Source organism: Myxine glutinosa, chromosome 1 (assembly GCF_964187855.1).
Source record: "Myxine glutinosa chromosome 1, kmMyxGlut1.1, whole genome shotgun sequence".
In the NCBI taxonomy this organism is placed as follows: Eukaryota; Metazoa; Chordata; class Myxini; order Myxiniformes; family Myxinidae; genus Myxine; species Myxine glutinosa.
This window is the reverse complement of record NC_136261.1, coordinates 70,880,667-70,903,026: the sequence shown is the minus strand read 5'-3', so window position 1 is coordinate 70,903,026 and position 22,360 is coordinate 70,880,667. Positions and strand designations below refer to the sequence as shown.

Here is a 22,360-nt window from a genome sequence, read left to right as displayed (position 1 = left end):
CTCCGAAGCTTTTGTGAAGCCATGAGAATTCGTGACATTATTCTTGCGAGCCGTGACCTTGTTCCCCACAAATCTCTTGACTCTTCCCCTGATTCCATCAACCACACCCTTTTCATGGCTGGTCGCGAATAAATTCCAGTCAAGCTTCTTGCCATGATCTACCTGAAGAGCGACCAATGCTGCAGCCATGAAATGGTTTGTGAACTGGGAAGACGGACCATGGGACCAAATAGATACTCAACTCACTGCAGCAGGTGGAGCCTCAAGAATCTTGGCAATCTGAGGTTTGTAATTGGTGTGTGCCAAGTTGTCGGACACGATGACACCTGAACTGCAGGATCCACAATGCCAGACGACTCATGTAGGTATACCCACTTGCCTCCGTTGTGAATGGGCACTCTGGATTTCATCCTGCTGTGCACAGGTGTAATTCTAATGAGCGAAATGATAATGATGAAATGGGCGGAACAGATCATGCGAGTGACTTGCGCTTTCCTTCAGAGTGAAAATCCTTGACTTCCAGAAAGAAAGGATTCATAAATTATGACTTGATGTATATGTCCTTGCGAAGACAAAAGCACATGTTGAAATTGACCCTCGGTTGACCCCTAGGAAGTGATTACATCCCTCGTGTGATGGAAAAGGACGAGAGTGTCAAAACTGGGAACATGAAGACCACTTTTTGAATTAGAGGTAAGTTATCCTTGGTAACTGACGTTGCACATTCAGTTAACTGATGCTACGGTAACTGACGTTACACGTTCTATTCAGATAATTGTATATATAAAAAAATCTCCATTCACTCTAAATCCAGACTGGTTTGGGAGGGGTTTCACCATCGATTAAACCTATCAACCACCATCACATATAACGTCATGGCTGTCATGGGACTTTCAAGGTGCGGTGGTTCTGATAACTGATGTTACCCCCACATCAATGTACATAACATTTCATCAACGGTTTGTTTAATCAATAAATGAAATCATCTGATTTTTGTTATTTGTTTGATAACCTGTCATACAAAGATACTAAACCATATACAAGTTAATCATTCAGATATGTGGGCTTGCAGAAATGCAGGAAGCAAGTAGACCGCCAATGCTGTTGTTTACAATATTACAATATATGCATAATTTGGCAGTTATTCTGAAAACCAAAATGTTTCACTTTATGTCAGGAAAGTTCCAATCCTGAAAAGATCAACTTGTGCCCCATTGATCCACATGAGACTGTGATGACAATTTTAAACGTTGTCATTGGTGTCACATTTTCCGTGGATTTGTCCGTGTGAGTGTGTATGTGTGTGTGTGTTTGATCATCACAAGACAAATAATGGCCGATCTTAACTCCATGAAGCCCAAGAGATAGTGGCTCTTATCCATTGTCTATCAATCCCCTGATGTTGCTTGAGTATTCTGGAGGAACCAGGTTAGACTTGCAGGAGCATCAGAGTGAATATGTCAGCTAACTTCATCTCTTCCTTATTTCCCTCCTTATTTTGTATCATTTTGAGTGAGAGGGAATGAAGGAGACATCGGAGGTCGTTTTTAAGCTAAAAACCTTCCTGCAATTTCAAGCCAGAAAACCTGAGCAACCCAATAAATTGGAACTTTGAAAGGAAGTCAAGATGTACAAGAGCAAAATAACAAGTGTCTGATGAGAACGAAAACAAGCAAGGATGAACCTCGAAGTGAGGATGATAATCGTTTTCATTCACATACTTTAAGAAACTGCAAAAAGATTCTCAGTGATTATAATCCAGGTTCGGCTGGTCCTTGTTCGGGTGTTTCAAGTTCTTCTTGAAGAACAATGCAGAATGGCCCATCAAAAGCATTGAGTGTGTTGAAGAACAATGACAAGTAAATAGCGAGATGGAACATACCGATCGGAACTGATACTTCTGAATTTATAAGAACATGAATTTGTCTGATAATGTGGATGAAATGAAATGAAATTCTACTTTTATATTCAGACTCGATGAAGGAGATTTTGTATTTTATCTGCAATAAGGAAATGTACTCACACGGAAGCAGAATGAAGAATGTCAGGAGGAGACCTTGAGGAATGTTGGAGTTTGCCATGATGAGAATTTGTTAAAACCACCAGAGTTTCTGATCAATAATCGATCGTCTTTAACCTTCTGAAAGTATTTATTGGACTTCGAGCTTTTACTGATCCTGGAAAATGTTCCACCGGAAATGATTGTAAAGATATGAGATTTTAACACAGGACACAGCTGGATGATTACACTTCCCTATTTTGAGAAATGTACAAACATGATCGACAAGATAAGAGCTTTGTGTACAAGGACAGACTGAAAATCATGATTTATTAAATGCTCTTTTCAGTTACTTTTGTATTTAAGTATCTCCAGAATAGTTTTGTCTCAATTTGTTGGGACAAACATCTTCATGCGAATGAAAAGATAATGGCATTCTGTTGCCTCATGTGGCATCTAATGCAGGACCGGTCTTTCATTGGTCTAAAAATCAGAACAATAAAAGGATTAAAAAAGTTGTTGAGAGGATGAAGGAGTGACAGTTTCGACAAGACGGCTGGTTATCTTTCATTAACGAATGGCCCTGAACCAAAGGCATAACTAATATACTTGTTTTGTTCTCTTGTCGTGTTTTTGTCTTTGCGCTTCACACACTCAGACAACAATTGAACTTTTACATGGGTTTATATCGTTGTGGTTCTAAGAACCAGCCCCAAATGTAATTGGAACCACCATGCAGGTCCCTCGGGTAGTTATTTCCATATCACAAGTCCAGAGTAGTCCTTTGTCTTTGCATAGCGGGTTGATTGTGACAATGCGGTGGCAACGGTTATGGAGGTTTTTCCCCTTTTTCATCGTAGTAGTAGTAGTAGTAGTAGTAGTAGTAGTAGTAGTAGTAGTAGTAGTACTAGTAGTAGTTGTCATAGTGAGCTCCGTATCATAAGCTGTGGGGCAGGTGCCAGATAATTTACATATTCCACCAAAACCCGGTTTGAATCACGTGCCAGAACAAAACCTTATGTTCTTTCAGAGAGAAACAGCAAGTGTGTGGGATTTCCCGGAATGAAAAGATATATTCCAAGTGTTTGATCAGTTTGTGATTTTGTCAAGGTCCGAAGAGAGGGAGAAGCTGCTGCCTGTCTACCTGCAGGATGGGGGATGTCTCGGCAGAGAGTGGAGTAATCAGCAAAGTGATGGAGTATTTCAAGGGAGTCAGACAGATCAGTGATGAAGATTAGGAATAGGATGGGGCCGAGAACGCTGCCTTGGTGCGTCCATCCATTATGGGGAGAATAGAAGCAGTATGTTCAAGGTAGAGTGACATTGACTGAATCCCAATTTGTGATCTAAGATGAGGCCGTTGGAGAAAAGGAAGGATTTTATATCAACTGTGATGATGGATTCCATGACCTTGCTGATGATTGGAAGTAAACTAAAAGGTCTGTAGTTGAGGGGATCGGTTGTTGCACATTTTGCAATGCACTGATGTTGGTTGGTTTCCAGGCAGATGGAATAATGACCTCGGGTAAATGATAGGATGAAAAGGGCAGAGAGAGGAAGGGCAAAAGCAGCAGAGCAAGTTTTTAGTTTCAGTTCACTCCAATTGCAGAATCAGTTGAGGGTTGTCAGAAAGTTATCCACATTTTCAGGTGCAAAAGAGACAGAGCTCAGGAGCAGTTTGTTGTGATTAGGTAGGGTGAGTACAGAGGGCACGGGATTGGGAACACAAGATTTTGTGTTCTGACTTTCCTGAGAATGGACCCACTTATTATGGGTTTTATGGAATGATCCTCGGTTGTCTGCAGTCATGTTTGCCTTCTCGGAGGAGAATGCAAGCTGTTTCAAGCAACTGCCTCACCATAAGGTTCAGTGTACCAAGGGGGGGGGGGGGGGGGGGGTGGGAGGGAGGGAAGGGGGGAAGATGGTAATGATAACGGAAGACAAGACGGGATTAATCTGTGCATAAGGGAGAGCAGGTTTCTGTAAAAGTATTCCCAGGCTGAGTTAATAGCAGTGGTGGTAAATGTAGGAGACCAGCCCCGAAGTACAATCTCTGGTTTCCGTCCTTGCCTGTTTGCCTGAGTGAACTGCCAGACTCGCCGGTGTCGAGGTTGTTCTCGAGACATGATGACCTTCGCAAACACATGGCCAAATAAACGAATTGGAGCAGAGCAAAAGCAAGAGATATTGCCGGGGAGGTGTTGGTCATAACCAAATCCAGAAGGGAGGATTTGCCATTGACAGAAATCTGGGTGGTAAATGTCACATCTTGAGTCAGTCCCATGGAGTCACAGAAGTCCTTTCCTGAAGTGCTGCAACTGGTGAGAGAGTTATCAACACACTACCAATTTGCATGGTGACAATTGAAATCACCACAGACAATCAAGAGGTGGGGGTGGAAGGAGGTGCGACTCACTGTAGGCAGAGATGACGCAGCATCCCTTGCTGCTGACGCAGAGAAAAATCGATTTTTATTTCAAACAAGATTCTGTGGTCTGATGAAACCAAGATTTAACTGTTTGGCTTCCGTCTGGCCACTCTGCTATAAAGCCCAGATCGGTGGAGTGTTGCAGTGATGGTTGTCCTTCTGGAAGTTTCTCCCATCTCCACACAGTATCTCTGGAGCTCAGCCAGAGTGACCATCGGGTTCTTGGTCACCTCTCTTACAAAGGCCCTTTCCCCCTGATTGCTCAGTTTGGTGGGTCGGCCAGCTCTCAGAAGAGTCCTGCTTGTTCCAAACTTCTTCCATTTAAGAATTATGGAGGCCACTGTGCTCTTGGGAACCTTCAATGCAGCAGAAATGTTTTTGTAGGCTTCCCCAGATCTGTGCCTCGACACAATCCTGTCTCTGAGCTCTGCAGGCAGTTCCTTCGACCTCATGGCTTGGTTTTTGCTCTGATATGCATTGTCAGCTGTGAAACCTTATATAGACAGGTGTGTGCCTTTCCAAATCATGTCCAATCAATTGAATTAACCACAGGGGGACTCCATTCAAGCTGTAGAAACATCTCAAAGATGATCAAGAGAAATGGGAGGCACCTGAGCTAAATTTCAAGTGTCATAGCAAAATGTCATAGCATTTTGACTTACGCTTCCGGTCTTGCCGGCGAGGTTTCGTTTATTCGCAGCTGTCCATGCTCTCCATCGAAATCGAAGTTAAGTAATTGTTCCCATTTGTATTTTCGTTATAACTGTATTTATTTTATGGTGTGTGTACGTATAGTGTGTCCCGAGGAAGATTTTCGGTGCAAATCTTTCATACCTGTATAGAAAATCGTGTTAAATCGTGTCGTGTCTTTTGAGGCCTTGTACAGTGTCCAAACTTGAGGATTTGTTTTTCTCTCAGCGGTCCGTCGTTTGTGCTCCAATAACTTTCGTTCTCTGTTTTTCCCAGTCTTTTCACCCAATAGCCGACTTCCTTGTTTAAAATCTCAACTAAAAAAAAAACAAAAAAACAAAAAAAACATTTTCCTTCTCTGTTCTTATTCGTTGTTCTCATTCATTCTTATTCGTTCGTTCGTTCTTCGACCACGTGTTTCTCCCCCATTTCCCCAGATAGTTTTCACTGTTAAACTTTAAAATGTTTACACTTTCCCCTCAAGTTCTGTATTCCGTCGTATATTATAACACCTTTTTCTTCTTCTTCTTTAAAATGTTGCTATCGACTTGCTCACCAAATCTATTCATCCCCAAAAAAATTTCCATCTCTTACAGTGCCTCTTTTCTACATTCCCTAAATCTCCTGCACTCCATCCTCCCTCCAGCGTCCTTAAACGTATTTTTGACTCGAAGGTCACAAGAAACTCATTTTGCAATAAATGTTCGTTTCCCATTAATCGTACACTTTCTAAAATCCAATCTCACCCCTCCCCTCCAAATCTTCCCCATAACCCCTCCCCTCCAAATCTTCCCCATCACCCCTCCCCTCCAAATCTTCCCCATCACCCATCCCTTTCAAATCTTCCCCCTTGCCCCTCCCCTCCAAATCCTCTCCATCACCCATCCTTTTCAAATCTCCCCCCTTGCCCCTTCCCTCCGAAACTCCCCCCACACCCCTCCCCTCCAAATCTTCCCCATATCCCATCCCTTTCAAACCCCTCCCCTTGTCCCTTCCCTCTTAAACTCCCCCCTCGCTCCTCCCCTTCAAATCTCCCCACCCTCATTTCTTCTCAATTTTCCCCCTCTCACTCCCCCTCCTCAAAGCGTCCTCCCCGCTTCTTCCCCCTTCCAACTCTCACCTCCATCTCCCCCAACCTTCTGCCTCGCTCTTCCCTCACCTCAAATAATACCTCATTGTGCCTCACCCAATCACCATCAAACCTTTTGTCCACCCCATCCTTCCCTTTCTCCAAGCTATTCTGAAATCTCTGACACACCTTCAACAGCTCTCCCTACCTCTTCCATCTCTTCCACATCTCACCCTACCCCTCCTCCTCCCTGTTCTGTATACGATGCTCCCCATTCCTCTTCATTAACGGTATGGACCTCAAACATCCGGGGCCTTCGTTCAAACTTAACTGATCTCTCCATACAGGTTGCTTCTGACAAACCACACGTGATCTGCTTAACAGAAACTTTCCTCCTTCATGATGTCTCTGATTCCTTAGTATCTCTCCCGGGTTACTCCCTCCTCTGGTATGATAGAACTGAGCCTCGTCCTGGAGGTGGGGTTGCTATCTTTATCAAAAACTCTCTTCCTCACTCGCCCTGCACTGCACTCTCTCCACCTCACCCCCAGGAATACCTCTGGCTACGGCTTCCCCTTCGCTCTCACCTCTTGTTCATATGTGTGTTGTACCGTCCACCAAACAGTGATGACTCCATCTACATCTCGCTGTCTGATAATATGGACCAACTTCTATAATATGGACCATCCCATCTCTCTCTTCCTCACATGTGGTGATTTCAATTGTCACCATGCCAGGTGGCTGGGTGTGGGTCTTCTCTCTCACCAGGCATGGCTCCTCAGCAAAGGACTTCTGCGACTCACTGGGACCGACACAATCTGTCAATTTCCTGACCCGGATCTCAGTCAATGGAGCATCTTCTCTTCTGGACTTGGTTATGACTAACTTCCCTGAAAATGTCTGCTGCTCTTCTTCTGCTTCAATCGGCTCATCTGATCATGTGCTTGTTAAAGTGGACATCTCTCTGACCATTCTCAGGGAGCCTGCTTAGCGTCGATGAGTCTGGCATTTCACTCAGGCCAACTGTCACTGTCTTCAAGCAGCCATCAATCATCTGGACTGGTCTCCCATCTCTACCACCTCTGACATCAACTCATCCCTGGAATTCTTCCAAAGTAAATTGCTCTCTCTCATGCACAGATTTATCCCATCTCATCTTCAGTTGTCATACCCTTCCTCCCGTCCATGGTACATGGAATCTTGTGGTGAGGCTGTTGCCCAGAAACAACTTGCCTTCGTCTCCTGGAAAGCAAATCCAATGGAAGGAAATCTCATTTCCTTTCACAAAGCCCGAAACAAGTGTGTGTCCACCCTCAGGAGAGCCAGGAAACAATATCTCTTCGTTCTCAAGACCGAACTCTCTTATCTGTCTCCCTCTTCCAAATCCTGGTGGCGTCTGGTCAAATCTGTTTCTGGTGTTTGTTCCCCCTCCATCCCCTCCCTTACCTCAAATGGCTACACAGCTGACTCCGCACATGAAAAAGCTGAATGCCTCAACTCTGTGTTTGCCTCTAAATCTTGTGTCCCAAACCCATCCCTCTCTGTACCCACCATACCCAGTCGTACCTAGCTGCTCCTGGACTCCGTGTCCTTTCCTCCTGACAAGGTGGAAAAGTTTCTGTCAACTCTCGACTCTGATTCTGCAACTGGACCTGACGGCATCAGCCCACGGGTCCTAAAATCCTGTTCTTCCGCTCTTTCACTCCCTCTCCCTGTTCTCTTCACCCTCTCTTTTGCTCAAGGTCAACTGCCATCTGCTTGGAAATCAGCCAACATCACCGCTTTGCACAAAAAAGGTGCAAAAACAGATCCTAGCAACTACAGACCAATCAGCCTTCTCCCAATTATCAGCAAAGTCATGGAATCCATCATTGCTTTGGATATGAAATCTTTCCTCTTCTCCAATGGCTTGATCTCTGATCATCAATTTGGTTTCAGACCAGGTCACTCTACTCTGGACATGCTGCTTCTGCTGTCTCAATAATGGATGGAGGTCCTCAATGCCAAACAGGAAATTAGAGCTGTCTCCATTTTCATATCACGTGCCTTCGATACGGTCTGGCACCCCGCTCTGCTCACAAAACTCTCCTCCTTTGGTATCCATGGAAATCTCCACGCATGGCTGGCGGACTTCCTCTCTAGTCGTAGTCAACGTGTGGCCCTGAATGGGTTTCTCTAATCTCCTCTTCCTGTTCAGGCTGGAGTTCCCCAAGGCAGTGTTCTGGGCCCTGTGCTTTTTCTGGTCTTCATCAATGATCTCTCTGACTCTCTTGAAAATCCGCTCTCTCTCTTTGCTGATGACTCCACTCTCTGCCGCTGCATTCCTCATCCCTCAGATCGGCAGTCTGCAGCCTCCTCACTCTCTGCAGACCTGGACAAAATCACAGACTGGGCAAACAAGTGGAACATGTCTTTCAATCCTGACAAATCTCACACTCTTACGATGTCTCTCCGAAAAGATCGACTGGACAACCCTCCCATCTACTTTCTGAATAATCCTCTCCAAGAAGTTCTGTCACTCAAGCTTTTGGGTCTCACTATCTGCCATGATCTTTCCTGGGAAAACCACATTTCTAAGCTGGCCTCCAAAGCCAGTCGCCGACTGGGCATCCTCTGTCGTTCGAAGTCCTTCCTTGGCACACCTGAGCTCCTCACCACATACAAGGCTTTCATCCGCAGCTCAAAGGAGTACTGCTCTCCCCTCTGGGCTGGTGCTCTTGCCTCACACCTAGCTCGTCTTCACGTTGTTGAAACCAAAGCGTTCAGAATCATTGGAATCTCCCGCGATGACGCTATCTCCGACGGCCTTTCACTTACTAACCGCAGGCAGGTTGGTGGTCTTTCCGTCTTCTACCGACTCCTCTCCGACCTTGCTCCCCCAGCTCTCTCTGGGCTCTGTCCCCCAAATATTCCTACAGGTCGCACAAGATCTGCCTGCAACCCTCTTATGGTTAAACTGCCAAAATCAAGACTCTCTGCTCACCTTCACTCCTCTTTTCTCCCACCTCTGGAACAAACTACCTCACTCTCTTCAATCCCACTCCACCCTCCAGGTCTTTAAAACAGCTGTTCACCATCATCTCTTATCTTCCCCAATCCAAAACCTTGATCTTTTCTACCCCCGCTAATTTCACCGCAAATCCACTTTTTTGAGGTGCCGACTTCTTTCCTGGAAGTCTTTGGTGTCCTTGCGTTTCATACCTATCCTGCATCCCCCCAGGCCCTCTCCCTCCCACACATCTCCCGATGTCCCTGCTCTCAAATGTTGTGTTTGTGTGCTTCCTCCCTCCCCTTCTCTCCCCATCTTGTCGACCGCTCCCCTTTTTATATACTTTGTTTGCTTGTTTGTTTGATAAATGTTAGCTCTTTCACAAGCCTCGACTCTGTATCCAAAAAAAAAAAAAAGGGTATGAATACTTATGTCAATGTGATATTTCAGTTTTTTATTTTTAATACATTTGCAAAACTTTCTAAAATTCTGTTTTTTTCTTTGTCATTATGGGGTATTGAGTGTAGATTGATGAGGGAAAAATGAATTTAAACGATTTCAGCACAAGGCTGCAACAAAACAAAATGTGAAAAAAGTGAAGGGGTCTGAATACTTTCTGAATGTACTGTAATTTCGCAGGGCGAACACATCAAGGAGGCCGTCCAGATCATCTCTTCAGCTTCTTCTTTTTCTTTCTTCCTCCCGCGTGAAGATATAAAATCCGCTGTTGAATTGAACGCCTCCATTAACGCTCGCTTTGGCTATTCGTGATTTCCCAGTCTTCACCGAGGGGAATCACAGGACAGTATATACAGGGTGTCCACATTGAAATGAAACAACTTTGAGACCTTGTCATTTTATTATTGAATAATGCAAACACATGAATATTCACACAGCACATCGTCAGCATGCTTGAGTTTCACTTTGTATATGGGTACATATCATTCGGGCACATTAGGGTACGTGAGAGTAAACATTCAACATGTGCACCATTTGTAGCATGGCCTAAGTCACAACGGTACTCATTTTCCCTCTACACATTTTCTAATATCTCAGGGGTTATGGAGGCCACTGCCACTGTGATGTGCTCTTTCAGCTGAACAATGTTCTGCAACTGTGTGGTATACCTTGCTCTTCACATAACCCCACAAAAAGAAGAAATTGAGCGGGGTAAGGTCAGGTGATGTTGGTGGCTAGGAAATGGGTCCATCTCTACCCAGCCAGCGGTCTTGCACCCAGGTATCAAAGAAGGAGCGGACATCATGGGACGAGTGTGGAGGAGCCCCATCCTGCTGGAATATGAAGTTTGGTTGGCAGTCCTCTACCTTAAGTGCCACACACAGCTGTCTAAGTACACATGGCCTGTCACAGATTTTTCTGCAAATAAAAATGGGCTGACAAGCCTGTTACGCATAAGACAGCACCAAACGTTAACTTTTGGACTGTCTCTTTTGACCTCATGGATTACATGTGAACTCTCCACTCCCCAGATGCGGCAATTGTGTTTGACGCGCCCATGTGTGAAATGTTGCTTCGTCGCAGAAAATGACCCGGTTCAGGTACCCAGGATTGTTGTCCAGACTGTGGAGCCCCGTGCATCGCATAATTTCTCCTTTTGATATGATCATCCACTCTTAGCTGCTGAACCATTTGAAGCTTATGTGGGTAGAGCTGCAGCTGCGTGCGCACGATTTTATGCACAGTTGAACGTGGAATTTGCAGTTCATTACTGGCACGACGGATGGACTTCATTGGGCTTTTGTGGAAGGCAGCACGTATGCGTTCAATATCCTCCTCTGATGTTCTGTGCTTTCCTCGACCATGTTGTTTTAGAACACTGCCAGTCTCCTCAAATTTCTTCATCCACACGTAGAGGTCTCTTTGGGTCAGTGGCTCGTTGTCAAACGTTGTACAGAATAGTCGTTTCACTGGGGCAGGTGACTTCAATTCGGCCGTCCATAACACACATTTCTCCTTTTCTTGTGGGGTCATCATAACGAAATCTGAAACACAAAATAAATTTTAAGCGTAGAAACCTGTATATATTTATGATGTGGTAACTGTCCAACTGTCCAACATTCCAAACTTGTACATAAAAGGTTATAAGGCTTCAAAAGCAGTTTCATTTCAACGTGGACACCACATACATATAGATATAAAGTGAATTGGATGAAAATTGATGATTTATGACATTAACCTTTTGACCTCAAAAATAACAAGCATTCAGCTTCTCACTACCTCGACCAGGTGGTTAAGTTTCATAAAGATCAGGGTAAAAATGTGACGTGTATGCGATTGACAAACAAGATGTCGTGTACCTGATACTTGTGAAATCCAAATAAAAAATAGTTGCCATGGAAACAGCAATTTTACAATTTTGAAAATTTCACATATTCAGTGTTTTACATGTTTGAATGGTGTGCATTGCAAATCTGGTTGATACGTTTTCTAATTGTGGCCTAATAGGTGTTTTACATATTTCGGATGCCATTGACCTTGACCTCTGACTAATTTTGAGCAGACTTTATACACATATATGACATGCATACAAATAAGCTGTGTAAGTTTCAACCTGATGATTTTGAAAAGTTACTGAGGTTTGACAATAATAAAATCACAAAAATATCCCATTTGATTATTATTATCGGGGTGAAATTGTTGACATGGGCACCATTTTCTCTGCCACATGGGACTTTTCACGTTGACACGTGAGGACTTTTCCCTTTGCCACGTGGGACTTTTCCCTTTGCCATGTGAGACTTTTCAGTTTGAATCGTGGGGCTTTTCCTTTTGCCACGATTGGCTTTTCTCTTTGCTATGTGGGGCTTCTCTTTTCCACGTGGGACTTTTCTCTTTTCCACGTGGGGATTTTCTCTTTGTAATTAAAACATAATTAATAGACGTAGTCAAGGCCCAATCATATTAAAATAAGCAACTTGGTGTCTGTCTATCTGACTGATTTTGACTGCGATACATTTGATCGTTACTTATCTAATCTCAACCAAACTTGATGACATGAGTACTAAGCATTACACATTGGAGGTTGTTGCGATTTAATGTCCCCCACCCTCCATGGGGGGTTTCCCTGCCAAGGGGGTTGCATGTTGAGGTGTATATCTGTGTTAAGATAGCTATATCGTGACATTTTTTGAAGGCCGCTTATAAAACAAAAGTCATAACAACACTCATGATAATGATAACGTATCAATGTTATTACAAAACCATATTAATACGAACAATACCACCCCCCCCCCCCCATTTCCCCAAGTGGTGTTTCCTCCTTGAACAAATGCCACGTTAATGTGTATAAAGCGCTTATCGTGCCGTTTTCGTGAAAGCACCCTCTACCAGAACTAAAACTATGATAAACCACACACATTTGATTACCTTTTTAAACAGACGCTAATGCTGTTTAAAACTAAACTGAAAGGGAGGAAATCCGGAATTTGTTCAGTTACCAATCAGTTAGCTAATGCTTGCAAAGCCAGCCATTCCTTCCTTATCAATGTTTTGAATGTCGTCTTTGCTTGAATGCTTAAGCCATACCTCCGATGTTCTTGAGGACCGATCCTAGATCTACGGTAATCTAAAACCCCCAGAGAAGAATGACCCTTCCTGCCACTCCCATAGGGAACGGGTGTACACAAGTAATAATAATTCATCGATGTACTGACAGTCCAGCTCATGTTCAAACAGCATGTAATTAAGAGACATGCTCACATGGGTCGATAATTAAAAGACCAAGGCTTCACTTCGACGAGGGTTCACCGTCCACATGTTTTTCGGTTTTATTTACAGTATGTACAGTTATAGATATCAAGTCAAACAAATGAAAATTGACGATTTATGTGACCTTGACCTTTTGAGCCATTGACTTGAAAAAAAACAATCGGCCTCCAGCTTGTCACTACCTCTACCTGATGGTTATGTTTCGGAAAGATCAGAGTAAAAATTTGAGCTGTAGGCGATTGACATACAAACAGACAGACAGAATAACAGACCAGACAACCAATTTACTTTTGAATTTGCGATTTCGCAAGTACCAAACTTGCGTTACAAAAGTGACATTTTTACTTACAAGCAAATTTGCCAGAATGCTCTTGATATGTCAAAAGTTATCGACACATGATGATTTATGTTTTTTTATGAGTTATACCCAACTGCCAACTACAATAAAATTACAGCTCCACACATAAATGTACACATACTGGACTACAATGTACCTGGCACAGAGACGACTCCGAAGTCGGTTTCCATCTCAAACGAACTTTATTTTCCTATTTTTTTTTTCCTTCCAGCATCTGCAGGGAAGCTATACATTTTGAAACCCTTCTATGTTCAATTGTTACATCCTTTTTTTTTTTTTGTATACAGAATTGATGCTCGTGTAAGAGCTAACACATTGGACATGAAAACATGCACAGACACATGAAACATACAATGAAGGGAGCGGGAGACAAAAAGGGGGAGAGAGAGGGAAACACACAATCACAACAACAGTAGAGAACAGTGACGTCGGTAGATCTGTGGAAGGGGGAGGGCTGGGGGAGGAGGGAGGGGTAGACGGTATAACGCAAATGAACACTACTAGAAATTTCAGGAAAGAAGTTGGGGATTGAGAGGCGGATTTGTGGCGTTTTAACAAGGGTATAAACGATCAAGGTTTTGGATGGGGGAAGATAAGAGATGGTGGTGCACAGCTGTTTTAAAGACCTGGAGGGAGGACAGGGATGGAAGAGTGTGGGAGCTTGTTCCAAAGGCGGGAAAAAAGATGAATGAAAGAGTGAAGGTGAGCAGAGAGTTGATTTTGGCAGTTCAGCAGAAGAGGGTTGCTGGCAGATCTTGTGCATCCTGCAGGAATATTTGGGGGGCAGAGCACAGGCAGAGCAGGGGGAGCAAGGCCGGAGAGGAGTCGGTAGAAGACAAAGACGACCAACCTGCCTGCGGTGATAAAGAGAAAGGCCCTCAGAATCAGCTTCATCGTGGGAGATACCAATGATTCTGAATGCTTTGGTTTCAACCGCGTGAAGCCGAGTGAGGTGTGAGTCAGGAGCAGCAGCCCAAAGGGGAGAGCAGTACCCAATTGAGCTGCGAATGAAAGCTTTGTATGTGGTGAGTAGCTCAGAAATGCCCATAAAGGACTTTGCACGACGGAGGATGCCCACACGGCGAATGGCGTGGGAGGCCAGCTTGGAAATGTGGTTTTCCCAGGAAAAATCATGGCAGATAGTGAGACCCAAAATCTTGAGTGACAGAACTTCTTCAAGAGGATTGTACAGAAAGTAGATGGGAGGGTTGTCCAGATGGTCTTTTCGGAGAGACTAAGTCAGAGTTTGAGATTTGTCAGGATTGAAAGACATGTTCCACTTGTTTGACCAGTTTGAGATATTGTGCAGGTCTGCAGAGAGTGAAGAGGCTGCTGCCTGCCGATCTGAGAGTTAAGATATTGAGATATCTTACGGGGGTTACGGATATGGTGTGAGAAATGGAGAAGGTGAAAGGATTTTGGAGTTTGCTGATGGAGCTGATTTGTTGATTTGTAATACTCAGTTCCAGAAAGGGGACACGTCAGGTGGTTCGACGACAACTGTTGACTACCTGATGGTGCGTAGGCGAGATAGGGGGCACCTCTGGGACACAAAGGTGATCCCGGGGGAGGAGGCTGTTTCACAGCACCACTTGGTTGTCTGCGACATAAGGGCGAGAGGTGCGAGGAGAGCTCGGCGGGTGAAGTACCAACGGAGCATGAAGGTGTGGAGGTTGAAAGAGGTGACAGTAAGGGAGGCATTAAAAGAGAGGCTGAGTCGGGTAGAGGATGATGCGGTTGAGCTTGAACATGGTTGGATGTCAATGATAGTCTGTTGGGAGCCGTTGGTGAGGTATGTGGATGGACAAAAGGACCACCGAGGCACTCGGAAACATGGTGGTGGGATGATGAAGTTGGAAAGAGGATTGACGAGAAGAGGAAGAAGTTCAAGGAGTGGCAGAAGGCGAAGGGTACGGGAGCAGAAAAAGCAGAGCATGAAAGTTATAAGGCCGCCAAGAAGGCTGCAAAGAAAGAGGTAGCAAAGGCGCAGGAGACATGTAGGAAAATGTTCGGAGAATGCTTGGATTCGGAAGAGGGTCAGAGAGCGGTATTCAGGATTGCAAAGCAGATAACGAAAGAGGTGTGATGTGATGGGGGTGAGTTGCTTGAAGGATGAAGTGGGACAAATCGTTGTGGACCCAGATGGAATTAAAGGAAGATGGAAAAGCTAAATGGAAATGCTGTTGAATACAGAGAATGAATGGGATGGCAACATAAAACATCACGAAAACAACATTCAAAACATCACCCAAGACCCACCTGTTCAACACTGCATTTAACATTTAACCCACAGCATTTAACCCGTGACTACCTCTTCTCCTTCTCCTTCCTTTTGCTTTGATTTATTTACGTATTTATTTTTGTCTTTTTGCACTTGTTTTTTGTACTCTGTCAAAGCGTTTTTGGGCTTATTGAAAAGCGCTATATAAAATAAATGTATTATTATTATTATTATTAACACAGACAGTAACCCAGTTTTAGGACCGGCAGAGAAGATAACTGAGAAGGAAGTTGAGGAAGCGATAAAAGCAATGAAGAGCAGAAAAGCGGGAGTGCCGACGGGAGTTGTGGGAGAAATGTTGAAGGCAGCAGGAAGTTGGGGTGTGAAGAGAATGGCAGAGATCTGTAATCTGGTGGTGAAAGAAGGTCGCATTCCAGTGGATTGGGAACTGAGTACCCTTGTCCCTCTATACAAGGGGAAAGGTGACCCTCTGGAGTGTGGCTCGTACCGAGCGATAAAGTTATTGGAGCATGGAATGAAAGTATTAGAAAGGGTGTTGGAGAGGAGGATAAGGAAGAAGGTGAAGATCGACGAAATGCAGTTTGGATTTATGCCAGGAAGAGGAACGACAGACGCGCTCTTTATTGTGAGGCAGTTGCAGGAGAAGTACATGGAGAAGAGGAAGAAGTTGTTTCTTGGGTTTGTTGATCTGGAGAAAGCATTCGATAGGGTTCCACGCGAAGTATTGACATGGGCATTGAGGAAGTTAGAAGTGGAGGAATGGTTGATCAGAGTTGTGATGGCAATGTACAAAAGAGCGCGCACAGCTGTAAGGATGAAGGACGGGAACAGTGGTGAGTTTGAGGTGAAGGTGGGAGTGCATCAGGGGTCGGTACTAAGTCCACTACTATTTGTAGCTGTGATGGAGGTGCTGGCTCGGAATGTGAAGGAGGGTTTACCATGGGAGTTGTTGTATGCAGATGATCTGGTGTTGATTGCGGAAAGTATGGATGGACTGAAGGAAAAGATGAACAAGTGGAAGGAATGTATGGAGACAAAAGGTCTGAAGGTGAATATAGGAAAGATGAAGGTGATGGCAAGTGGTAAAGCATGTGGTGAGGTGGAAAGAACTGGGAAGTGGCCATGTGCTGTGTGCAGGAAGGGTGTCGGAGTGAACTCCATTCAATGTACAATGTGCGCTGAGTGGGTTCATCAAAAATGTAGTGGTCTGATAGGGTCATTAACCAGTGTGGCAGCTACATTCAAATGTTAGGTGTGCACAGAGGGAGCTGCAGATGGAGGAAATGTTGAGTTGGATCTTGGAGACGGCATGAAGCTGGAAGGTGTGAAAACATTTTGCTACCTCGGAGACATGCTGAATGGAGAAGGTGGATCAGACTCGGCAACGGTTGCTGGAGTGAGATGTGCATGGAAGAAGTTTCGGGAACTGAGTGGCGTGCTGATGAGGAGGGGGAGTGTCGTTGAAGCTGAAGGGAAAGGTGTATGCTGCATGTGTGAGAAGTGTTATGATTTATGGGAGCGAGACATGGGTCATGAATGTAGAGCAGCAACGAAGGCTTGAAAGGGTGGAAATGCGAATGGTTCGGTGGATGTGCGGAGTGTCGTTGAGAGAGAGGAAGACAAATGATGAATTGCGAAAGATGATGGGAATAGAGACTGTGATTGATGCTGTGAAGAGGAACAGGTTGAGATGGTTTGGTCATGTGTTGAGGAAGGATGAAAGTGACTGGTTGAGAAGAGTGATGGAAATGAATGTAGAAGGAAATAGAGGACGGGGAAGACCGAGAAAGAGTTGGCGAAAGATGGTGGAAGAAGAAATGCGGGCAAGGGGGTTAACAAGGAGAGATGCAGAAAATAGGGCAAAATGGAGAAGAATGTCATGGGGACCGCAAGGCTAACCCCCGCTCTTGCAGGGAAAATGGCCTTAAAATGCATGTTGTATTAATGAAGACCAGAAAAAGCACAGGGCCCAGAACACTGCCTTGAGGAACTCCAGCCTGAACAGGAAGGGGAGATGAGAGAATTCCATTCAGGGCCACATGTTGACTGCGACCAGAGAGGAAGTCTGCAAGCCATGTGTGGAGGTTTCCATGAATACCAAAGGAGGAGAGTTTGGTGAGCAGGGCGGGGTGCCAGACCGTATCGAAGGCACGAGATATTGTCATGGCCAAAAATAGACACCCTTGCACTTTTTTCAAATAATGCACCATTTCTTCCAGAAAATTGTTGAAAGAAAAAAATATGTTGGTATCCACAAATGTATTTCTTTGGTGTGCAGTGGAACAAAACAAAAAAAGCTGAATAAACTACTAAATATTAGCTTATTCCACACAGAAATCCTAAAATGGCCCGGACAATATTATTGGCACATTTTAGAAGTTATTAGAAATAATTAGATTTCAAGCAGGTGATTATCTTTTACTTTGGAATTGAACTCACCTTCGGTGAGTTGCAGGTGCCTACAATATAAAAATCACTCATTCAACCAGTTTGAATGGAGAAAAGGAGTCATTCTGCTGTTTTGTGGAACTGTGTGCACCGCAATGAGCGTGGAAAAAAGAAAGAAAACCAGAGAATTGTCTGAGGTCAAACACAAGATTGTAGCCAAGCATGAACAATCTCAAGGCTACAAGTCCATCTCCAGAGACCTTGGTGTTCCTGCGTCCACCGTACGCAATGTTATCAGGAAGTTTAAGGCCCATGGCACTGCAGCCAACCTCCCTGGACTTGGCCCCAAGAGAAAACTTGATCGAAGATTGCAGCGAAGGACTGCTTGAATGGTGGAGAAAGCACCTTGATCAACTGCCAAACAGATTCAAGCTAACCTTCAGACACAAGGTACGACAGTTTCAACTCGCACCATCTGTCGCTAACTCAATGATAGGGAGTTCTATGGTAGGATACCGAGGAGGACCCCATTGCTGAGAGAGACAAAAGAAAGCCAGGCTGGAGATTGCCAAAACACACCTGAGCAGGCCAAAATCTTTCTAGGAAAATGTCCTGTGGACAGATGAGACCAAATTAGAGCTTTTTGGTAAAGCACATTTTCTCTATGTTTACAGAAAACAAAATGAAGCCTTCAAATAAAAGAACACCTTCCCTACAGTCAAACATGGAGGAGGTTCAGTGATGCTTTCGGGTTGCTGTGCTGCCTCTGGCACTGGGTGCCTTGAATATGTGCATGGCATCATGAAATCAGTAGATTACCAAGGCATTTTAGAGCGCAATGTTCAACCAAATTTCAGAAAGCTGGGTCTCCGTCGAAGGTCATGGGTCTTGCAGCAGGACAATGACCCCAAACACACTTCAAAAAACACCCAGGAATGGTTCAACACAAAACGCTGGACTGTTCTGAAGTGGCCAGCAATGAGTGCAGATCTAAATCCCATTGAACACCTGAGGGGAGATCTGAAAACAGCAGTTGGGAGAAGGCACCCTTTAAATCTGGGAGAACTGGAGCAGTTTGCACAAGAAGAGTGGGCCAAACTGCCAGTGGAGAGGTGTAGGAAGCTCATTCATGGCTATAAGAAGTGCTTGACTGCAGTTATTTTGTCCAAATGCTGTGCTACCAAAATTATGTCTTGGGTGTCAATTTTTTCAATGGCATTTCTTTTTATTTTCTGATTTTAAAGGATATATTAAGTTCTGAATCAAAAACAAAGGTTCTGTAATATTAGCAGTGAAATAAAGAATTGTGGAGCCAAAATACTTTTGTCAATTTCAACTTATTTTTCGAGAAACTTGTGAGTTATTTGAAAAAAAAAGTGCAAGGGTGACATTATTTTTGGCCACGACTGTATGTCAAGGGAGACAGCTCTGAAATTCTGTTTATTGAGGACCTCTGAAATTGAGGCTCTGAAATTGAGGACCTCCATTCATTGTTGAGACAGCAGAAGCAGCATGTCCAGAATAGAATGACCTGGTCTGAATCCAAATTGATGATCCGAGATAAAGCCATTGGAGAAGAGGAAGGATTTGATGTCAGAAGCGATGATGGATTCCATGACCTTGCTGATTATTGGGAGCAGGCTGATTTGTCTGTAGTTGGAAGGATCTGTTTTTGCACCTTTTTTGTGGAAAGCGGTAATGTTGGCTGATTTCCAAGCAGATGGCAGATGACCTTGAGCAAAAGAGATGGTGAAGAGAACAGAGAGAGGGGGAGACAGAGCAGGATTTTAGCACCCGTTGTCTGATGCCATCTGGTCTAGTTGCAGAATCAGTCGAGGTTTGACAGAAACTTCTCCACCTTGTCAAGAAAGAAGGACACAGAGTCCAGGAGCATTTGGGTTCGACTGGGTAAGGTGGGTATAGAGAGAGACGGGTTTGGGACACAAGATTTTGAGGCAAACACAGAGTTGAGGCATTTGGCTTTGTCACGTGCGGTGTCAGCTGTGTCACCGGTTGAGGTAAGGGAGGGGATGAAAGGGGAACAAACACCAGAAACAGATTTGAGCAGATGCCACCAGGATTTGGAGGAGGGAGACAGGTTTGAGAGTTCAGTCTTGAGAGTAGATAAGTCTTTGGCACAGCATCCTGTCATTTTTAATGAATGGTGAGCTAACGTGTGCTCATTCATTGAACGATCGAAGGATACAAAATGATGCCCATGACCTACGTGACCAGAAATTTCCAGGACATACCAGGTCGCTACTCCTAGTATATAATCGAGACTCTAGGGTAGCAGAGAGGAGACGTCATTTTACCCTTTTTAAGACCCTATCGATACTTTACACCTTATTGACCCTTTAGATGCCAACTACTATTGGAATGTATCCTTTGGACCTTTAGATCCCATATATCCTTTAGACTTAGACCCCGTGACACTTTGGACCCCCTAGACCCATTAGATTGCTTAAACTCCTTTGCACCTGTCGACCCTTTTGATTTTTAAAGACCCTTTCAACACTGCAGACCTTTACACACCTATCCAACCTCTTAGACCCTGCCCTAACTAATATTGGGGCTTATACCAGTGAAGTCAAGGCAATGAGGCCAGAATAACAGTGAAAGTCAGAACACAAGCAGAAGAAAATATGAAGAGGATGGGAACCGAACGCTTGCCTGGTGGTGAACAGTGGGATGGTGGAAAAGTGGCTGCAATGAAGTGGGGAGGGGCTGCGTGATGAGGTTTCATGGTTTTGGAGTTATGGAGAAGACAGACAAACAGACGGTCACTGCCTTTTATTATTATTATAGATATTGTTACATTTGTGGGGGTAAACAATGAAATACCTTAGTCGAGATAGAATCGTGTAGATTAGAATGCTCCGAGTGTCACATAGAGGAATCTCGATGTATCCAAGTAGGCCGTCTGTCTGGGTAAGAGCGTTTGCATGTCGCCATAAGGGGCGTGGCTTTGCGTTAAGTAATTCTATGGATTAAAGATTAATTCCCAAGTGTGTAATTTGCCCCTTCCCTCCATCCTTATTACAATTAAAAAGCACGCCAAACAACAATGATAACAAATGGACTCATGCACTCACAATGGCATCAAGGCCGACAGAAACAGCATTTGCCAATCGGCAAGGAAACCCAGACGTCATCAGACCATTCCCAAACGACGATTAGACCCCCCCCCACCCCCCCACGACTCGTAACGAGGAGGCCACGCATTGCCTTCGTGATTGGAGGCGCGATGGGATGATTGAGTAGCGCTCGGTGATTGGAGAGAGTGCGACGTCAGCATGGAACATTCGAGAGCTGAAGGCAAGAAGACACGGTCTTGCCATTTTGGTCCCTCTCTTTGTCCTGACGCTTGTTGGAGGCAGTCACATATTTTTTTCTTTCTGTCTTTTTCTTTCTGTCTTTTTCTTTCTGTCTTTTTCTTTCTGTCTTTTTCTTTGTCATTTTCTTTCTTTCTCTCTCTCTCTCTCGCCCCCTGCAGGCCATTCGTGTTGGGCGTGGTGTCATGGCGGCTGTGAGCAACTGCTCTGTGTTGTAGTGAGTCCGTTGTGAGATTTCCTCCTCTCCTGCCCTCCCCTGCCCCCCCCTCTCCTTTCCATCCTGTGTACTTTGGCATTTTGTTTTCATCCATTCTACACCTTTGTCTTCGAGAGAGAGAGGATTGAGAGCGGGCCCATTTTGGGTGCGGCCTACTGGCTTTGACGGCGTTTTGTAAGCCATTTTTTTGCTTATAATGCACGTTTATTACTTACTTTAGTTCAATTATTTAGGTTTGATACCTTCTCATCCGGTTCGGACAAGTGGGGGGGGTTTTAAATTCGCTGGTATGGCGAATGCACGCTCTCGGTTAGAGGCGTTCGATAGCCTAATGAGGAAGCATGCATTTGTGTGTGTTCCACCAGAAGGAGTCCTCACTGAGGATGTGGTACTCGCAGTGGGGAAAATAATCGGGTGCGAACATGTCCGAGCTGCCTCACAAATTAATCAAAAAGTTGTTATTTTCTTGTCCGAAGAAAACTTTGTTCACGACGTCGTGAGTGCAGGTTTAACCACAGAGAGTGGTGTTTTTATGTTAGCGTCCCCCATGGATACTCCAGCGATGAAAATCGTCGTATCAAACGTACCACCATTTATATCAAACGACAAACTAAGTCAGTCCTTTCTCGTTATGGAACAGCTGTGTCGAGAATGTCCATGATCCCTCTGAAGAGCCGAGACGAGAGGATAAAACACGTTATGAGTTTCCGTCGCCAAGTTTACATGGTACTTCCCGATCGTGGTGATGATACAGGGTTAAATATTTCATTTAAAGTAAAATCCGACGATCGGGAGTATCAAATGTACGCCTCGTCAGCCTCACTAACGTGCTTTCACTGTGGAGCCTTTGGTCACGTTAAACGTTTCTGTCCCAAGGTTTCGTGTTCAAAGTGTCGGGAAAATGGTCACGTAGACA

At 44.5% G+C, this 22,360-nt stretch overlaps 2 protein-coding genes across 6 annotated transcripts in view; both read right to left on the bottom strand.

Moving 5' to 3' along the window:
• Positions 1-2,197, bottom strand: part of LOC137419187 (T-cell surface glycoprotein CD4-like) — a 19,364-nt gene extending 17,167 nt beyond the window's left edge. For all 3 annotated transcript variants that reach the window (XM_078773103.1, XM_078773110.1, XM_078773116.1), the window contains exon 1: positions 2,024-2,197. In XM_078773103.1, the coding sequence (XP_078629229.1) occupies positions 2,024-2,081 (58 nt within the window). In that variant the 5' untranslated portion in view covers positions 2,082-2,197. The remainder of the gene's footprint in view (positions 1-2,023) is intronic.
• Positions 2,198-10,015: 7,818 nt separating this feature from the next.
• Positions 10,016-22,360, bottom strand: part of LOC137424905 (uncharacterized) — a 59,155-nt gene continuing 46,810 nt past the window's right edge. For all 3 annotated transcript variants that reach the window (XM_078773088.1, XM_078773092.1, XM_078773096.1), the window contains one exon: positions 10,016-11,178. In XM_078773088.1, coding sequence (XP_078629214.1) covers positions 10,640-11,178 — 539 coding nt within the window. In that variant the 3' untranslated portion in view covers positions 10,016-10,639. The remainder of the gene's footprint in view (positions 11,179-22,360) is intronic.